Source organism: Solanum pennellii, chromosome 1 (genome assembly GCF_001406875.1).
Source record: "Solanum pennellii chromosome 1, SPENNV200".
Classification (NCBI taxonomy): domain Eukaryota; kingdom Viridiplantae; phylum Streptophyta; class Magnoliopsida; order Solanales; family Solanaceae; genus Solanum; species Solanum pennellii.
The window spans coordinates 97,485,172-97,502,511 of record NC_028637.1 but is presented as its reverse complement, the minus strand read 5'-3'; the positions used below and the strand labels follow the sequence as shown (position 1 = coordinate 97,502,511).

At 35.8% G+C, this 17,340-nt stretch overlaps 1 protein-coding gene across 2 annotated transcripts in view; it reads left to right on the top strand.

The window, feature by feature from the left end:
• The first annotated feature begins 709 nt into the window (after positions 1-709).
• The window catches only part of LOC107003069, a 22,248-nt gene continuing 5,617 nt past the window's right edge, over positions 710-17,340 (top strand). Inside the window, exons 1-10 of one of the 2 annotated variants that reach the window (XM_015201320.2) lie at positions 710-1,200; positions 1,985-4,666; positions 6,882-7,296; positions 9,271-9,499; positions 11,987-12,151; positions 12,791-13,063; positions 13,183-13,428; positions 14,936-15,328; positions 15,421-16,809; positions 16,934-16,990. In XM_015201320.2, coding sequence (XP_015056806.1) covers positions 798-1,200; positions 1,985-4,666; positions 6,882-7,296; positions 9,271-9,499; positions 11,987-12,151; positions 12,791-13,063; positions 13,183-13,428; positions 14,936-15,328; positions 15,421-16,809; positions 16,934-16,990 — 6,252 coding nt within the window. In that variant the 5' untranslated portion in view covers positions 710-797. The remainder of the gene's footprint in view (positions 1,201-1,984; positions 4,667-6,881; positions 7,297-9,270; positions 9,500-11,986; positions 12,152-12,790; positions 13,064-13,182; positions 13,429-14,935; positions 15,329-15,420; positions 16,810-16,933; positions 16,991-17,340) is intronic. The other variant, XM_015201327.2, reaches the window with a different exon arrangement.

The following is a 17,340-nucleotide window of genomic DNA, read 5'->3' as shown; positions in this document are numbered from 1 at the left end:
ATGTCAATTTTTAGTTTGCACTTGTATTAAGAAGTGATAACAATTTTACTCTTCTATCTTTATTTAATTTCTTGGAAACTCACTTTTCAATCCATCAGTATGAATTAATTTATTTTGATTGATTAATTTAATTAATGAACATGAATTATTTACTTGATTTTTCTAAGTTGGTCAAATGAATATTTTCAAGGTTAATATTTCACAAGGNCTAGTGCTTTGAGTAGTCTAGATAGTATTCATAGCTAAGTTTGAATGATATGATCTTTTTTTTGGTACTTAAATATGACTATATGTTATTTCGTGGCTCCGTCGCATTTTATATGTCAATTTTTAGTTTGCACTTGTATTAAGAAGTGATAACAATTTTACTCTTCTATCTTTATTTAATTTCTTGGAAACTCACTTTTCAATCCATTAGTATGAATTAATTTATTTTGATTGATTAATTTAATTAATGAACATGAATTATTTACTTGATTTTTCTAAGTTGGTCAAATGAATATTTTCAAGGTTAATATTTCACAAAGATAAAAAAAAGAAGAAGAATAACATAATTTATGCATTAATTTAGTGAAATGAGTAATATTGTGATCAACTATTTATAGAAAAAATAACATATTAGATGAAACGATAAAAATATTTACGAAAAAAAAAATTAATAGTAAAGAGACTCAATTGATCTACCCAAAAACCTTGGGTACCCAATATGACTTATTTTGAAGGTCATCTACAAATCACTCAGCTAAATCTGGTAAGACTTTATACGGGAACACCTCCGTTCTCTCAAATTCTGTACAATGGAGAGTCACAAAATCAGTTGCTGTAACATAGATGACGACGTCGTTTCGAAGTTACCACTTCAGATGATTGAATCGGAGATAATTCCTCCGGCACCGAACCGATCAAAATCTCCTTCCGAATTCGAGCCAGCAATTGACTGGCAGCCGAACTTCGCTGGCTACTCATGGATCGCCTATGGTGCCTCGTCTCTCCTTGTGATACGTCAATTTCCTAACCCTCTATCACAAACTGAGACTGTAGTCGGCACAGTTTTTCAGCAGGTTCTCGAACTGTCAATAGATGGCACTGGTACTGTTTCCGCCGTAGCTTGGTCCCCTGTGACGCCTTCTTCTGGAGACCTCGCTGCCGCACTCGATAACTGCATTGGATTGTTCTCTTACGACTCTGACGCTTCTCATAGTAAGTTTTATTTTCTGACCTCACTCTCAAATGTGCACACTAGTCTCATTGATTACTTTGCTACACTTCATTTGTTAAATAAAAGAATCTAAAGAAACAACCATTGTGAAATAGGATCTACGGATCAACAAGCAATATGAGTCATATATTTATACATGAGTGTGCATGTTAGGAGGATGTCTTTGATATTTTTCACAACAAGAGCAATTGTTTTGGGTTCTTTATCATCTTCAGGCAATTTAATTACCTTTTATATGGCCCTTGGGACTTGTATAGAACAATGGTGAGTAAAATTCATTAACTACGTCTCATTCACAAATTCTTTAGATCTGCTTGTTGAAATCTTTGATTTCATTCTGCTTATTTGGGTCTATTTCATTCCAATACTAAATTATTTGTCTTTTAAGTCTAATTAGGAGTTCCTGAGAATCAGAGATTAAAGCTGGATGAAATCTATGCCTAATAAAATGACTCGGAAGGATGTCAAACTTGGTGAAAGCATGTTTTTTGTTAAAGAACTTTTTCCCCTTTTGGTAGGTTACATAGTCAGAGCGTGTTTCATCTAAATGAAGTTGGCAAATTAAAAGGATTACCTTAGTTGGATCCTACGCTTAACTAAAAAACTTTATTGTTTAGGTGGTGATCCAGTTTTGAATGGGTATGAATATGGAACTCTAATCACTTGTTTTAATTAATTAGTACTATTGGTCATTGGATCTTATGTGTCTCTCTCCCCCTTCCTCCCTTCCCTCTTAGATGTATAAATTTATTTACTCATATTCAGGTTCTTTTTGTTGGAGCCAGACATCAATTCTAGTACAATCTACAAAAGTGGACTCAATCACTTGGACGGGGTCAGGAGATGGGATAATTTCAGGTGGCATTGAGTTGATCTTATGGAGAAAGAAGGAGAGGTCATGGGAAATAGCTTGGAGATTTAAACCAGAACTGCCTCAGACTCTAATTTCTGCTACTTGGTCAATTGAAGGACCTTTTGCTGCTGCACCTCCATATAGATTGCACTTTGAAGGTTCGGGTTCCCATATCCATGCAGGAAATAAATGTGTTTTGGTATGTCAAAGAGATGCAGATTCCAGACATTTAGAAGCTACGCTACCACACCCATTACCTGTTTCTATGATTCAGTGGAGACCATCTACAATTACACATTCAACTAGAGATGACAAATATTCAAGCAGGTTGGTGTTATTAACATGCTGCCTAGATGGAGCTACAAGGCTCTGGACTGAGATTGATGATGGGAGGGTTAGAAAAGTTGGCAAGGATGGTAATGAACACAAAATGAATAAATTCTCCTTTCGTGTTATCGCTGTAGTTGAGGTAAACCAAGCATTAAATGGAAGACTGGGCTTGGATGTATCTGTAAGATGGGCAGCTGATATTAATGGTATAATAACTGTTAATGGTGAGGCTGTGTCTTATGCTTCACCAGATGAACATCAACATGGCAATGCTAGTAGGTGTGAATGGTTAGTTGCTTTAGGTCCCCAAACAACACTGACTTTTTGGGCCATTCATTGTCTCGATGATTTTTCTCCCCTGAGAGCCCCAAGGGTGACATTGTGGAAAAGAAAAGAGTTGAACAGTCCTAAAGAGATGCCAAGGGGATTGCTCTTAAATAAAATCTTTATTATGAGAAATCAGGTCTTTGGTCCACCAACAGTATGTTCTTTTATTAATCTATTACCGAATAACTATCTAGCCTGGATGCAATTTTACTCCTCAAAATTCCCCAGTGGTGCAAAAGTATCTTCAGAACTGATTAGCACAGAAGATTCAACGCCAAATAAATGTCAGAGTGAATGTTTGTTATCATTATGTGCAACAGGACTTTCAAATACGGACAGTCACAGCAATAAAATTCTGCAGGTAGCAGTTCATCCTTGTTTATCAGAGTTGGAAATTGCTTCCTCTTTGGACACTGATGGAAAGCTCCTTTTTTGGTTGTTTTCTTCTGCTTCAAATACTATTTTGGGCCTCCCGAATTTGAGTCCATCTTGGAAACTTTTTGGTAAAGGTGCTACTGCACTCCCTCGACCCAAGTATACAAGCTTAAGCTGGGCTCCCACTCTGTTAAGTGAAGAACGAATTCTCGTCATTGGGCATGCAGATGGAATAGATTTCTTATTAGTCAAGGCTTTGAAAGCTGAAGAATTGGAAATGGTCTGTCACAAAATATGTACAATACCACTTACTGCTGGAAGTCAAGAAGAGGGACCAGACAGCGTCTTCTCAATTCCTTTGCCTGCCACTTGTAACAAAACCTTCATTTCCAATAGCTTTTTGCTGCTAGCTGTGTGGAAGAAAGGCTTTCAGGCTTTATCGTGGAAAATTTACCTTCATCACTATGATTTGTCTGGAAGTCGCTGTGGGTGCAGTTTTGACAGTACAAACACCTTCCAGGACAATATATGGAAGTTTGAGAGTAGTTATTCTGGTAAGACGTACCTTGTTTCTGTGGAACCTTGTTCATCAGCTTTCCCAGACCCTCATCACCATAATAAAATTTCAAGTTCTGCTGTGATCTGTCCCACAAACTCTGGATTCAGTGAAGAGATTTTTGCTAATAATTTATATAGCAACTACTTTGCTTATCATATGGTTACTGGTTGTGTTGATGGTAGTTTGCAATTATGGAGAAGCGTTCCTGCTGTGAGCTCAAATTCTCAATGGGATCTTGTTGGTACGGTTGCTTTGCATCAAGGCCCTATTTCGGCTGTATCTGCAAGTATCTGTGGCCGAAAGATTGCAACTATATCGAAAGAAGGTACAGTAAGTGCTTCTACTACTATTCATATATGGGAATGTGTGCGTGTTGAGGGTACTGGCAGCTTTATACTTGAAGATACTTTGTATTTTGACGGTGACGTTGTCGCTTCAAATTGGTTGACGATTGGGAATGGTCAATTTTTACTTGGTGTTTGCTCAAGAGATAAGTTACATGTGTATGCTCAAAAGAGATGTGGGGGTCAGTGCAATTTGGAACCGGAAAAATCATTAGAAGGCAACATTTGGTTGCGTCTTGCGACACGTCATACCAATCCAACCATACAGGACTTCTTTTGGGGACCCAAAACCATGATAGTGGTTGTTCATGACGAATACATTTCTGTATTTAGCAAGTTCTTATATTTTATGGACAAGAAACTTCTGCCCCAGCTTGGTGCAGAAGTTTGCGAGGAGAGTTCCATCTGTCAGTGTGGTTCTAATAAAGTGCCAGTATTTGATGGTCATGAAAATTGTGACAATGCACAGCGTCGGTCTGATTTTCTGTTGAATATGGATGTGGTGAATGAGACTTCACTGTTTAGTAGTATGACAAAATCTCAAGATAGCTCTACTTCTGTTAAAAATGGGATTTGGAGCATTTTAGAGATAGCAGAACTTGTAGGAGGATCTCTTCCTCTTGTTCACCCGGAGGCATTCCTTGTTAACTTACTTTCAGGTACTTATGAATTGTTTCTTTCTCTTTCCGCTTCCCTCCATTCCAAACTCAAATACCCAAGCGCCATCTTCTTCTTCATCGAAGACATCCTATATATGATATGGGCAAATCATTTGTGGTGTTTACGAATTCATTGTGCATCAGAGGAACTATTTTGTGGTTGGCTGCTTTAAGGAACTGAGATGTACATCTAGGAAGTAGATGCTGTTGTATCTAAGCTTCTAGACCAAACAATAAGCAGCTTCTTGACAACTAAAAACTGAAGTATTTTCTTTACTTTTTAGTTAGTAAAGCCAAACATTTCTTGTAGCATACAGATCAATGAAGTTCTCCAATGTTAATTAATTAGTTTATTGATATGTATTTAAGGTTGTGAATCATTGTCTCTTCATTAAAAATCATTTTGTAGTACTCATGCACATTTTGACCAAGGATCTTATTGTTTATCTTATTAGTTATTAGGCTTTCCTTTTCGTTTTTGAAATAGGTAAATTTACTTGTCCTTCTTGCCTTACAAATGAGCATGTCTATCGGTCTATTCATCCTTTTAAGTCTTTTTCTTTGATAATATCCTATGTGCTCTTTTTGAAAATCAAATATGTTTGTTTTCGATTATTAACTGAGGGTTGAAGTACTATTGAAAGTTAACGGAAGTAATGACACATGTCTTTCATGTACTTATTCAAAAAAAGAAGAAGTTAAAAGCTTGTTCTTGACTGTACTTCAAGAAACAATCTGCTTTGGAACAAAAATTTGGGAGGAAAAAAAAGGGTAAAGATGCATTTTAAAGTTGGTTTTGGTTTAAAACTAGTAAATGTATCAATATATCATCCTTAGAAGGAGAAGAAGTCACTTGATTGAGCTTACTAGGAATAAATAAAACTAAGAGGAGAAATTTAATATAATGTTGTTAGGTTTTAGTACGTAATATTTGTGGCTCTCTTGATGTGGGAAGATCAGAATTTCTTAATTTATATCTCATTCTTATCTTTTCTTATTCTTCTATGTTAGATTAGTGATAGCATTCAGCAGCACTCTACTTTACTTTGGGCAACTGGTTTCCATCTTTCTCACTGCCATTATCCGGTCTTGTGAAGGAAAAAATCTCTTCAACAAGAAATAGATTCGGCATTTTAATTTTATTCGTGGTCTTCTTTTTCAATTCTTAGGCTTTTCTAGTGAAATCATGATGGCAATATTCAGTATTGTGAATTTAAACCAAAGCTGGCTGCCTGGCTCATTAATATTAAACTTTGTGAGAATTTTTGAGTTGTGGGCAACTTGGTTAGTCAGCTTACACTGAGTAGATCTTTCCATCCACAAACAATTATGCACTTGAGGAAGCCAGGAATGCCCACAACTAAATCAAGTGCATACTGCTGCCAAAATTGATTTAGATTTTTGTAGAGCTGTTTGACTTAGGAAAGTTCTCTTTTCTTTTTGAATTTGTTCGTATTTGGAGTACTTTGGAGATCCCAACAACAGTAGAAGATTGGATGTTCTTCATAAAGAATCTCATTTTTGTGTTGGATACTCTACTTTTTTTTATCTACTTTGTAAGCTGAGGATTGCTTCATTATATCAATGAAATTGCCTGTTCATTTCAAAGAACTTCCTTCCATCTAAGTAGAAGAGGTGGCAGGTTTTCCATGTTATCAAAATGGCAAGTGCTAAAGAGCATTGCTGACGTTGTTTGTTGATGAAGATTGCACTTAAGGCTTGTTTGGTTTCCCATATAAGAAATGTCGGTGAAAACTTTGGATTACTAATTTATGCCATGAACCTGATGACACATGAAATTCTTTAAAAGTAGAAAGAAATTGTGCTCATTTACTCCTGTAGATGTAGATTCTGAAGCACTTGCTCTCAGGAAACATTTGTATGATTACAAAGTCCGGGAAACTTTTATCTCTTCTGACTACATCATTTGCCTGTTCTGGATTTTGTTCTCTGTTTGTTTTTACTCTCAGAGTGCTATTTTCTTTTAAATCCTCATCTCTGTTGGTCACAATGAATATTTTATTGTATCGTTCTTTTTCAGTTTTATGTTTTCTACTTGCCTGAAAATACAGCCAGATTTGTCTGCTATGAGAAGATTGTTGCCAATTTGTATGTCATGTAAATGTTACCATCATGAAATCCCAGTCATTCTATTGGACTTAATATACTTCTAGTCTGAGTTTGGCCTCACGTTGTGTGTTCCAAATATGTATAGGTAACTGGAAACGTTCATATGTGGCTCTGCAGTGTCTCAGTAAACATGTAACTTCTACAAAGTTATCGGCGAAAATATGCTGCCGTCGTGCCTTCAGTGGTTTAATATTTCCCATTTCATTGTCAAACTATCTGGAAGGAAATGTCTTGTCAAGTTCCGATGAGAAGTCATTTCAATGGGGTGGACCTTTAGATTCCTCAAGCTGGGGATATGCTGCATCTGATAATGCGCTCTCTATCTCATCAGCAAGATCTGCAATAACCGACTTTATTGAAGCCGTTGATAAACTTCAGAAATTTGCAACTATATCTGCCACTGAAATGATGCAAATTCGTGCTGCTATTCATCTTCTAGATGAAGTTAGCAATATGCAGTCCACTTCTGCTTATAATAGCCTTGATGGACCTGGTCGTAGGTAAGTCTATGCTAGAAGCCTAGAATACATAATCTTCCATTCCGTGTGAACGTATTGGTATGAAAAGTTTGTAAAGGCTCATACATTTTTTTTTATGATCAATCTTCTCCTTGTATTCAATATTTTTTCTGTATATATATGCTATCAACTAGAGAAGTGTAGCTTTTGGCGAACATGCACAAATATTCCAATTTTTTCCTTGAGATATATATGCTTTAAGTTTTAATGATGCTATGTCCTGCTTTCCTACTGTTGGAATGGAGTTTGCAAAAGCTGTAAATGGGTGATATATGTGGATAAAAATCCAATTGTTCTGCTACACGTCAATATTCCCTGATAGATAAGCCAAAACTTTTTTGTGGGTATTACTCTGCTTCATGGTTGTGGGGACAATTTTCGGTACAATTTCAAGGGACGATGATATACCCAATTTCGTTTTTTGTGTCATGTCATGGCAGGAGTACAAGATGGGCTATTATCATGTATGGGTTTATCTTAGTTGTACCCTGACAATCTCAGTGCTGCCTGGTAGATAATTCATGATGATCTAATATACCAACCTGAGTAATGAGCATCCTAATGTTCGTGTGCATATAGCTCAACTCATAGAGTTGACATTATTTTCATGAATGCGTTATCTTCTATTAATTCCAATATTTGGTAGGAGTACTTTTGGTTTGGTCAGAAACTTCTATGTAAATATAGGGGTAAATGTGAGATTCAGCAAACCTGTAGTTTTAGAGGACACCTTATTTAGTATTAGAATGAAATGGAAATGGATCCCTGAAGAAATATAGAAAAGACGTTGAAGTATTAAAATATCTTGTCTCGGCCATTTTCTTCTCAAGGGACAGATAAAAAAGGAGAATCAGCAAGATAGAGCATTCTTTCGTGTCTCTCCTTACTAAAGAACATTAATTTGAACATTTTGATGAGAATGAAATAAAAGGTCTCCTATCGCCTTGCATCAGGTTGGATGAATTCAACAAATTAAAATTTGACAATATTTTTATAGGGGAATGGATTCAACTGATTCATGTAGCCGATTCAAAAAGTTTGCTAATGAGGCCTAGTGAATACTGACTTTATCTCGACTAAGCTTAAAGTTAGATAGCATGTTTTTATTTTACTTTTGAGGTTTTTCTTCTCAAATGCACTGGTTACTCTAAATATTGTTCACATTGTCCTGTCTCCCTTCTTTAACCGGTATTCTTCAGATTATTTCTTTATGCAAGCATAAACACGCTCTCAGTCTCTCTCTCTCTCTCTCTCTCTCTCTCTCTCTTACACACACAAACAGTGTTCTCATTTGCCTTCTCCAATGTATCCATTCATTATTCACCCAATCATTCTTGCAGTTATGGTTCTTTCCTTTGTGTAATTATGTGTAATTATAAAAACAGCTTTTTTATGTAAGATTGGAGCACAATTGTTCCTATTTTCAGCTCAATACAAAGAGGAAAAAGTAGCAGATGATCTTAGGTATTCTTGCACCATGCTTTCTTTCAAACTTCCCATCAGCCAGTTGATGTCTAACTCTTTTTTTCTTTGGTGTTTTTACTAATGATTTTGATTTCTTGCCCATAATGATTAAGTTTGTCAAACCAAATGTTCAAACTTCAAAGTTCAAACACCAAGGCTTTATCAAAAAAACTAAATGGAATTCAGATTCTTCTCTTCTTAGTGTGGGCAGTGATACCTTTAAATCTTTTATATCAATATTCAAATAATTTGATGTGATTGTAGGTTCTCTACTTTTCACATACTCCGTTTATCCGGAGATTTCCCCAATATCAATAAAATAGTGACTTTTCTCTCATGGTCGTTTTTTATTCATTATCAGACAAATAACTTTTTGTTCTATCTTGCACAGTAAATGAGAGGAGATGAAGTCATGCAGAAAAATTTATCTTCAGTTATAGTTGCTTCTAATTGAGTTATCATTTGTTGATGCTACTCATCTTTTCTTCATAGGTTTTGGGTTTCAGTGAGGTTTCAGCAGCTATATTTTGGTCAAAGATTTGGCAGACTGCCATCAGAAGGTGAGCTGGTTGTGAACTCGGGACTGATTGGATGGGCTTTCCACTCTGATTGTCAAGAGAATTTGTTTGATTCTCTTTTATCTAAGCAACCATCTTGGCAAGAGATGCGTGATATGGGTGTTGGACTATGGTATACAAGTGTGGCACAATTGCGATTGAAGGTATTTGTTTTCATTAAGATAATGAATTCAGTTGTAGCATGACTAGTGTGAGGTTTTCCAGTGGTGTGAGGACTTCATTTCTTACCTAGAGGTTGGGAATTCGCATCACCCAGGGACCAAAGGGGTAAGGTGCAACTATGGACTCCTGGACGGGATAGGGGTGGGGGCTAGGAATGTAGTATTAGTCATATTAAAAAAATCAGCTGGATCTTCTTATAGTTATTCTTTTTGGGAGGTGCTGTGCAATTCTTATAGAAATAAACAATTCCATATCATCAACATGACTACCTGAAATAGACTCCCAATATTTAGTTTTTGGGACTAACATATTGATGCAGTCCATGTAAATTGCTCTACATTTCTTAATGTTCCATCCTTTCTCAAACTAGTCAGCCCAATTTTCTTTCCTTCCTCTTTTGCTGGTCAAGAATGAGAGTTTCGAAAATTAAAATCTTCTTTCTAGTGTTTATCATTTGCTTTTCCATGTTCCTTCCTACTTCATTAAGCACACCATCCTTTACCTTCTTCATCAATTATTAATGTTAGAAAAATAGTGAAGGGTCTGTCATCAATATCTTTTTGATATTGTACCAAGAAGGTACCAAAATCAGTACAAAAAACTGGACTTGTTTGACACTAAATAACTTATCAAATGTAGAATAAAACTTGCTTAACACTACGGAATAAGGGAGTTCAACAAATCTAAGGTATCTGTTGTGATGAAGATCTGTCATGAATTTTTATATATTTCTGAATTCTGCATAAATTCAGCTTCTTTTTGGTTCATTATTATGAGCTGTTTGGTGAAATGGTTGGTTTATTCCAACACAGTAATGTAGTTACATTACTCGAGTTTTTTTTAAATGAATATATTTTGGGCAATAGATTCTCCTGAAATATGAATGATCTTCTAGTTTGCCATTTTTGTTCGCCTTTTTGTGATTAGGGTTAACCCTGGTTATGTCTAATTAGTAAAGAGGTTGTAGAGTTCAGGTTCTGTTCTTACTCTTTCTTCTATTCAACCGTAATGGAGAAGAGTCCTTTTCTTAACTTTTATTATTTATCATGTACCAAGGAACTCTTATCCTTAAATATTTTGATCAATTTTGTGCCAGGGATTTGATCTAGTGTAAAAGCACAACGCATGATGTGTGAGTTATCCACATGTCACAGGTCCAAACTCTGCTGGTACATTAGTGTAGAACGGTAGTACATTGCTGGATGTGTGGTGGGTGCACTCCTGCCTGTGGTGAACCAACTTTAATATATAAGTGGAAAAGGATAATGTGGCAGGCCAATTATCCACAAAGTTTCATAGCAAGAACTGAAGGACTTTTCTGTAATCAAAAAACAAAAAAGGGCTATCTTTATTTAGTTTCACAATTTTGTTCCTTATCCATAATTCACTGCGGCAGTTTAAGTTAACGTACTGTTAGGACCTATAGTAGAATACTATCTCAAAAGCTCCATATTAAACTACAGCTACTCCTATGCTCTTTCCTCTGAAAGGGATGAAAGAATTGGGAAGACCTAGGGCCCGTTTGGATGGGCTTAATAAAAGCAGCTTTAAAAAAGTACTTATGAAAGTGCTGAAACTTATTTTAAAAATAAGCAGTTATGCGTTTGGATAAAAGTGCTGAAGTTAAAAAAAAAGTTGTTGATGTGTTTGGCAAATAAGTGCTGATAAATAGCTTTTTAAATCAAAATGTCTGAAATACCCTTAAAAGCTGTTAACATAATAAAAGTTAATTAATTTATATTTTACAGCCATAAATAATTATATTTTGCTATCATTCACATATTTCTTTCTCATCACAAATTATTTGTAAGAGGAATATAAACTTATTATAGATTTTAAAGATATATAATTTGAATAGATAAAAGAACGATTTAAAATTTATTTTAGTTTCATCCATATGTAATAATAATTGTCTATAATTCACATATTTCTTTTATTATCACAAATTATTTATAAGAGGAATATAAATTTTTATTTTTCAACATATTATCGGCATCAATCAAGAGAAAAGGAAGAAAGCTAATAAAAAAGTAATCGAAAAAACTTACTTCAAGGTTTATCTTTACTTCAAATTGGAAGAACAGGAAGAAGTTCAGCAGCTATGCCAAACGTGAAAAGGGAAAAATGGAAGAAAGAGATGTTAGAGTTATGTGGGTAATTTGGAGATTGTATAAAAATATTAAGGGTAAAAAGGTAAAAATGTGGTCAACTTAAAACAGCTTATAAGCTAAAAAAAAAAAGCACCCCTACCCCAGCTTTTAACTTTTGGCTTAAAATAAGTTTTTTTTAACTTAAAATAAGTTATTTTGAGTATTGCCAAATAGCTAAATAAGTCAAAAACCAGCTTTTAAGTAAGTTTGACCAGCTTTTAAGCTGAGTCAAACAGGCTCCTAATGTCTTATATTGTAGCTATCATTTTCCCCTCTATAGTTTGGATAGCAACTTTGACATGGGTGGGTTTTCTGCAGATGGAAAAGCTGGCAAGACAACAGTATTTAAAGAATAAAGATCCCAAGGCATGTGCACTTCTTTATATTGCTTTAAATAGACTTCAAGTATTGGCGGGCCTTTTTAAGATTAGCAAAGATGAGAAAGATAAGCCATTGGTGGCATTTCTGTCACGCAATTTTCAGGTATTATTAAACATATGCTACTTTATTTGTATGCCTGGTACAAATATTTTCAAAGAATTATTCCCGAGTTTCTCCAATTCTTTTATGCATGATTTTAAACATTTATGTTGAATCTTTTCTTAAATTTTCTTTTTCACAAGTGCTAAAATTGGGTAAGTATTATTACAAAGTTTTGATGAATTTATAGTTGTTATCATTTGATCTTCTGTAATGTCTTTTTGTGGCTTACATTTAAAAGTATTTGTATTAAAATGGTAAAGCAAATGTAATAACCTTTTCTTTTTGGGGTGCCAAGGGGGAGAGGTTCTAAATGAAGTGACTTTATCTCAACTTTATCATTCTTGTGCCTTCTCTTATATGTACGTATCTTTTGTCTTCTCATGTATACGTCTTATAGCTCGTCTTTTACAAAATTCAAATTGGTGGTTCCTTGAGTACTCTTTAACTCTTAACAGCTGAAGAGCAATACATATTTTTTGTTAGTTCATCTTCAGTCGCGTTTACCTAAATCCGTTTTGAAATGTTAAGTCCTATGAGATACTCTAAATTTAATTTTGTTTGTAATGAAACTTTGTTTTCTTCTTGTGGAGCCAATACTCAACGTTTAGTTGCTTAGAAATTTACTGATTCCCTTGTTAGGAAGATAAAAATAAGGCTGCTGCTCTAAAGAATGCCTATGTCTTACTGGGGAAACATCAGTTGGAGCTCGCGATTGCTTTCTTTTTGCTTGGAGGCGATACAACGTCTGCTGTTACTGTTTGTGCAAAGAATCTTGGGGATGAGCAGCTTGCCCTTGTTATTTGTCGTCTTGTTGACGGTTATGGTGGAACATTAGAGCGATGTCTTATTTCGAAAATCCTCCTCCCCTCTGCTCTTGCAAAAGTTGACTACTGGCTTGCAAGTGTTCTAGAGGTATTCAGCAAGAAATCTAGTGTAGTCTTTGATAAAGTGATGCTTTGAATTCTAAGGGATTGTGCTTGTAGATCTTGTTCCCTTGTTTATATATTTATTTTAAGTTCTGTCATTTGCAGTGGATGTTGGGGGAGTATTCACAGGCTTATCTTAGAATGCTTGCTTACCCAACAGGGTCTTTGAATGGTAAATGTATATTCTCATCGTGTCAACCTGCCTTCTTAGATCCAAATATTGGAGACTTTTGCCTAATGTTAGCAGCCAAGACTACCATGAAGAATGCTATTGGGGAGCAAAATGCTGCTTCCTTGAGTAGATGGGCAATCTTGATGAGGGCCACTGCCTTAAGCAGATGCGGACTGCCTGTAAGTTCATCTATTTTTTTTTGTGTTTCCTAAAGTTTGGGGATTCACAAGCTTCCTTTTTTTTTAGATTCTCTTCAAGGATTCTGAGATCGTAGATTTTTATATCCCTCTTTGAGATCTGGAATGCAGAACTGATCTAACTTTGGTTCAATCCAAAATTCTTGTTCAGGTTGTGATTAGGTGAAACATCTTCTTGATAAATCATTCTGCTATTTGATTTTTAAAAACATTTTCAAGAAACTGACTTACATAATTGGAGGTTGTAATTCATTTTCTGCCTTACTCTTTTCACTACTACTCTATATAACGTGTTTTACCAATATGTAAGCATGCTTTCGCTCTTTGCTACACATAAGTATCTCCAAACACCGACCAATGCCCTAACCTCATACTTCCATCGTCACATTGGAACGTGATTCGACTCGCGTTAATGTGGGTGGTGTGGACGGAGAGAAATAGGAGAGAATTTGAGGGGGTAAACTCAAGATTTTCTCAGTCGAGGAGTAGCCTCTGATCACTTATTGTCTTTTGGTGCACCCATAGATTCCCAGATGTATAGAAGATTGGGTGGAGTTTGCAGATAATCATTTCTTTGTATAGATTCTCTACCCTTTGGTATACCCTTTGTAATTCGGCCAGATTTTTTCCCCATGTTTATGAGTGAAAATGTGTTTACTTGATCAAAAAAAGCTGTGACATTTCACCATCTTCGAGTTCCCTTGAACTACTTGGAAGTGATTTTGTTGTAAAGCATTCTCTTATAATAGATCCATCACAATATTTCTCTTAAATAACAAAATTGGTTAAGGTCCCTTTTCAATGTAACTTGAGTTTTGGCGAATTTGTTGACCTAGAGTAGTTCTCTTTTTCAAGTCAATACATAGCTTATAGTATTTATGTATATAATATATGAATTTGTAACATATTAGAAATTTTAGGACTTGAAACAAAACACATTGGATATGTATAAAATGATTCTCTATTCGCAGCCCAAATCTAGATCATCTTTTGCATGTCAAAATACTACTTGGAAAAATCTTGGTCTTGAAATCAGGGCTGATCTAATTTATCTATCACAGATTTTTAAAAAAACATGACTTTAATATTTGTAAAACAAAAATTTGGTAATTTGCTAAATCCTAGTGAAAGCAGATTAAGTTCCGAAATACAACGTCAGGGTGATAGTAGGATGGCCTACCGCCAATGGCAACACTATTTGCTGATTAGTGTTTGAATTGTAACTGCTGCCATCTTTCAACTGATGTGACTGTTTGGCATCAAAATCCAAACATGTTCACTTTTATGCTACCTTTTCTCCTCCAAGTCCAGTTTATCTAGGGCTTCTCCTCCAATATTCCTTATAAGAGGCAGTATACCATAAAGTTATTGCATGTCAGGTGACCCTCTCAACCAGCCTGTCCATGTGGATGGATGTACTCTTATATGTTCATTTTAATTAGACATTTTTGTAGGAGGACTGATGGTATTTATTCCTTTCCTTTGTAAGCTTGAAGCTTTGGAATGCCTTTCATCTTCTGTGAGCGTCACTGGTGATTCATATCGACGAAGTTTGCCTGATAATGTTGACTCTGGATGCCTGCATGAAATGCTGAGTGCACTGCTAAATGAAACTTCATCAAACTGGCTATCACTGGATGTGGCTTTACAGATAGATTCACATATGAGATCAGACTTGTCTATGCAATACATGTCTAAGATGTTAAAAAGACATCCAAGTTGGGTAGACAATGATATGACATGTCTTCAGGAACAAATGTGTACTGTATCTGAGAATCAAGAATACAAGCTTCTAATTGAAGCTTTTCAAGATGAACTGATGACTACAATTGCGTCCTTTCAACTGAAGTTCTCCTTAGTTCCTCTACATCTTATTTACTCGGTATCTACTTATCCATGGAACAAATATTATGTTTGCAGTTTTTGTTTTGCAAGGACTGATTGTCAGATTTTTTCCTTTTTGCCCTTGTACAGATCTTCTTGTCGTTTTGCAACCGTGGTTTGGCGTATATAGGATGCCACCTGTTGTGTGACTACATAAATAAATATTTGTCAAGTGAGCAAGACAGTGGACTTGATGGTTGCTCATTGTATCCTTGCCTTCCAGAGCTATTTCTCAGAGTATCTGGAGAACTATTTTATATTTTTGCAAGATACATCATTATGTGTAGCATGGACTGTTTCTACATGAAGTCATTCACCTTTAGAAGTGATAGAGCTGATGAAAACATCTATTGTGCCATTCCGGAGCTGTACAAGAGGAGATTATGTTGGTCATTCTGGTGTATTAGAGCCATGATGCAGTTCTCGTCTGTTTCTTGTACAGAAAATTTTGTAGGAACACATTTTACTGTCCTTGATTTGTCAGAGTATCTTTTACTGTTTGCATCTGCTTGGGTACAAAGAAATTTTGGTGATCTTATCCTGATTGTGAAACCTCTCTTGATGACAAAAATTTCTGAACAGACAGATATAAAGGACATACAGAAACTTCTTCGTGAGTCTCTCAGAATGATGGCTTCTGATTTACCTAATCATGCTGCTGGATCTTCTGTTCAGAACAAGAATCTAATGCCACAAGCGCAATTTGGGGATGTCATATTGTCAGTTCCAGAGGAGAGATGGCATGTCATGGTTGCTTCCTTTTGGGGACGTGTGTTTAGTCTTTTAAAACCCAAGTTAAATCAGTTATGTCCGGAACTTGAAGAAAGCGGTTTGTTTCTACCTTCAGGCAGACATCCCAGTATATCTACTTCATCAATTCTCCTAGATGGCAACAATGTCTCAACCCATAATGGGATGGTTCCAGGATTTCTGGCTAAGATACTAATGGTCACATGCGCTCACATCTCTTCTTATTGTGTGAATCAGTTTGCATCTGTCCTGCTGGAGAGCATAGATACAGGTGCAACTGCACTTTTCTGTTCTGAAGATAATCAGTCCAAACATAAAGCGCTAGATACTAAACTTAGTCATAGCAACAATGATCTGGATAAGGTGACTGGTGAAGATCAATTATCAGCATTTGAAGCGTTATGGGATCTTTGTTCTGAGCTTAAGAAAGTTAATCAGGATTTTGTGCTTCAAGACCAGAAATGTTTACAGCATACCTTGCATAAGTCCTTTAAAGGATGGAGTGAAATGTACCCCAGCATTGTCAGAGAGTGTGAAGTTGATGAAACTTATGACAGAGAAGAAAGGCTTGGTAGTCCCAGTAGCGCAGCTGGATCTCCTCTTGCTTGTTTGTCGCCAAATAATCATCCTTTTCAAAGTTTTGGCGGAAAGGATACTCACCATACAAAGAAGGTTTTGCCATTCCGTAGTCCGATAGAGATATATAAAAGAAATGGAGAACTTTTGGAGGTGATTCTTCTCCTAAACCTGTGTATTGTTTTGCAAATTTCTAATTCTTAGAGATTACAGGTAAATTCAATGGCAGATTTTCTTTCATGAAGCTAACAATTGCAACACCACTATATTTGAGCAGGCTTTGTGCATCAACTCCATTGATCAACATGAAGCTGCTCTTGCTAGCAATCGGAAGGTTAGATAGTGCTTGTGGGTCTTCTTTAGCTGTCTGTTTCCATATGCATCTGAATTTGATATTTTACTAGTATTTAGGGTGCATTTGATACCTCATTTTGGTTGTGAAAAATCAATGTGTGACTTACTACCAGAGTTAACGTCAATTTAAGATCATTAAGTGTGTGTTTGGTATGCACCAATTTTTCCATGGTTGGTTGGTAAAAATTTTTGGAAAACATGGTCTCTAGGTTACTAGTTTCTTAAAAATGAGGAAATGATTTCCCTAGTTGAAGTAGGAAAACAAGTGCCATAAGTGATATTTCACTCATTCCCATCCCCCAACACACACCCATGCCCCCCCCCCCCCCC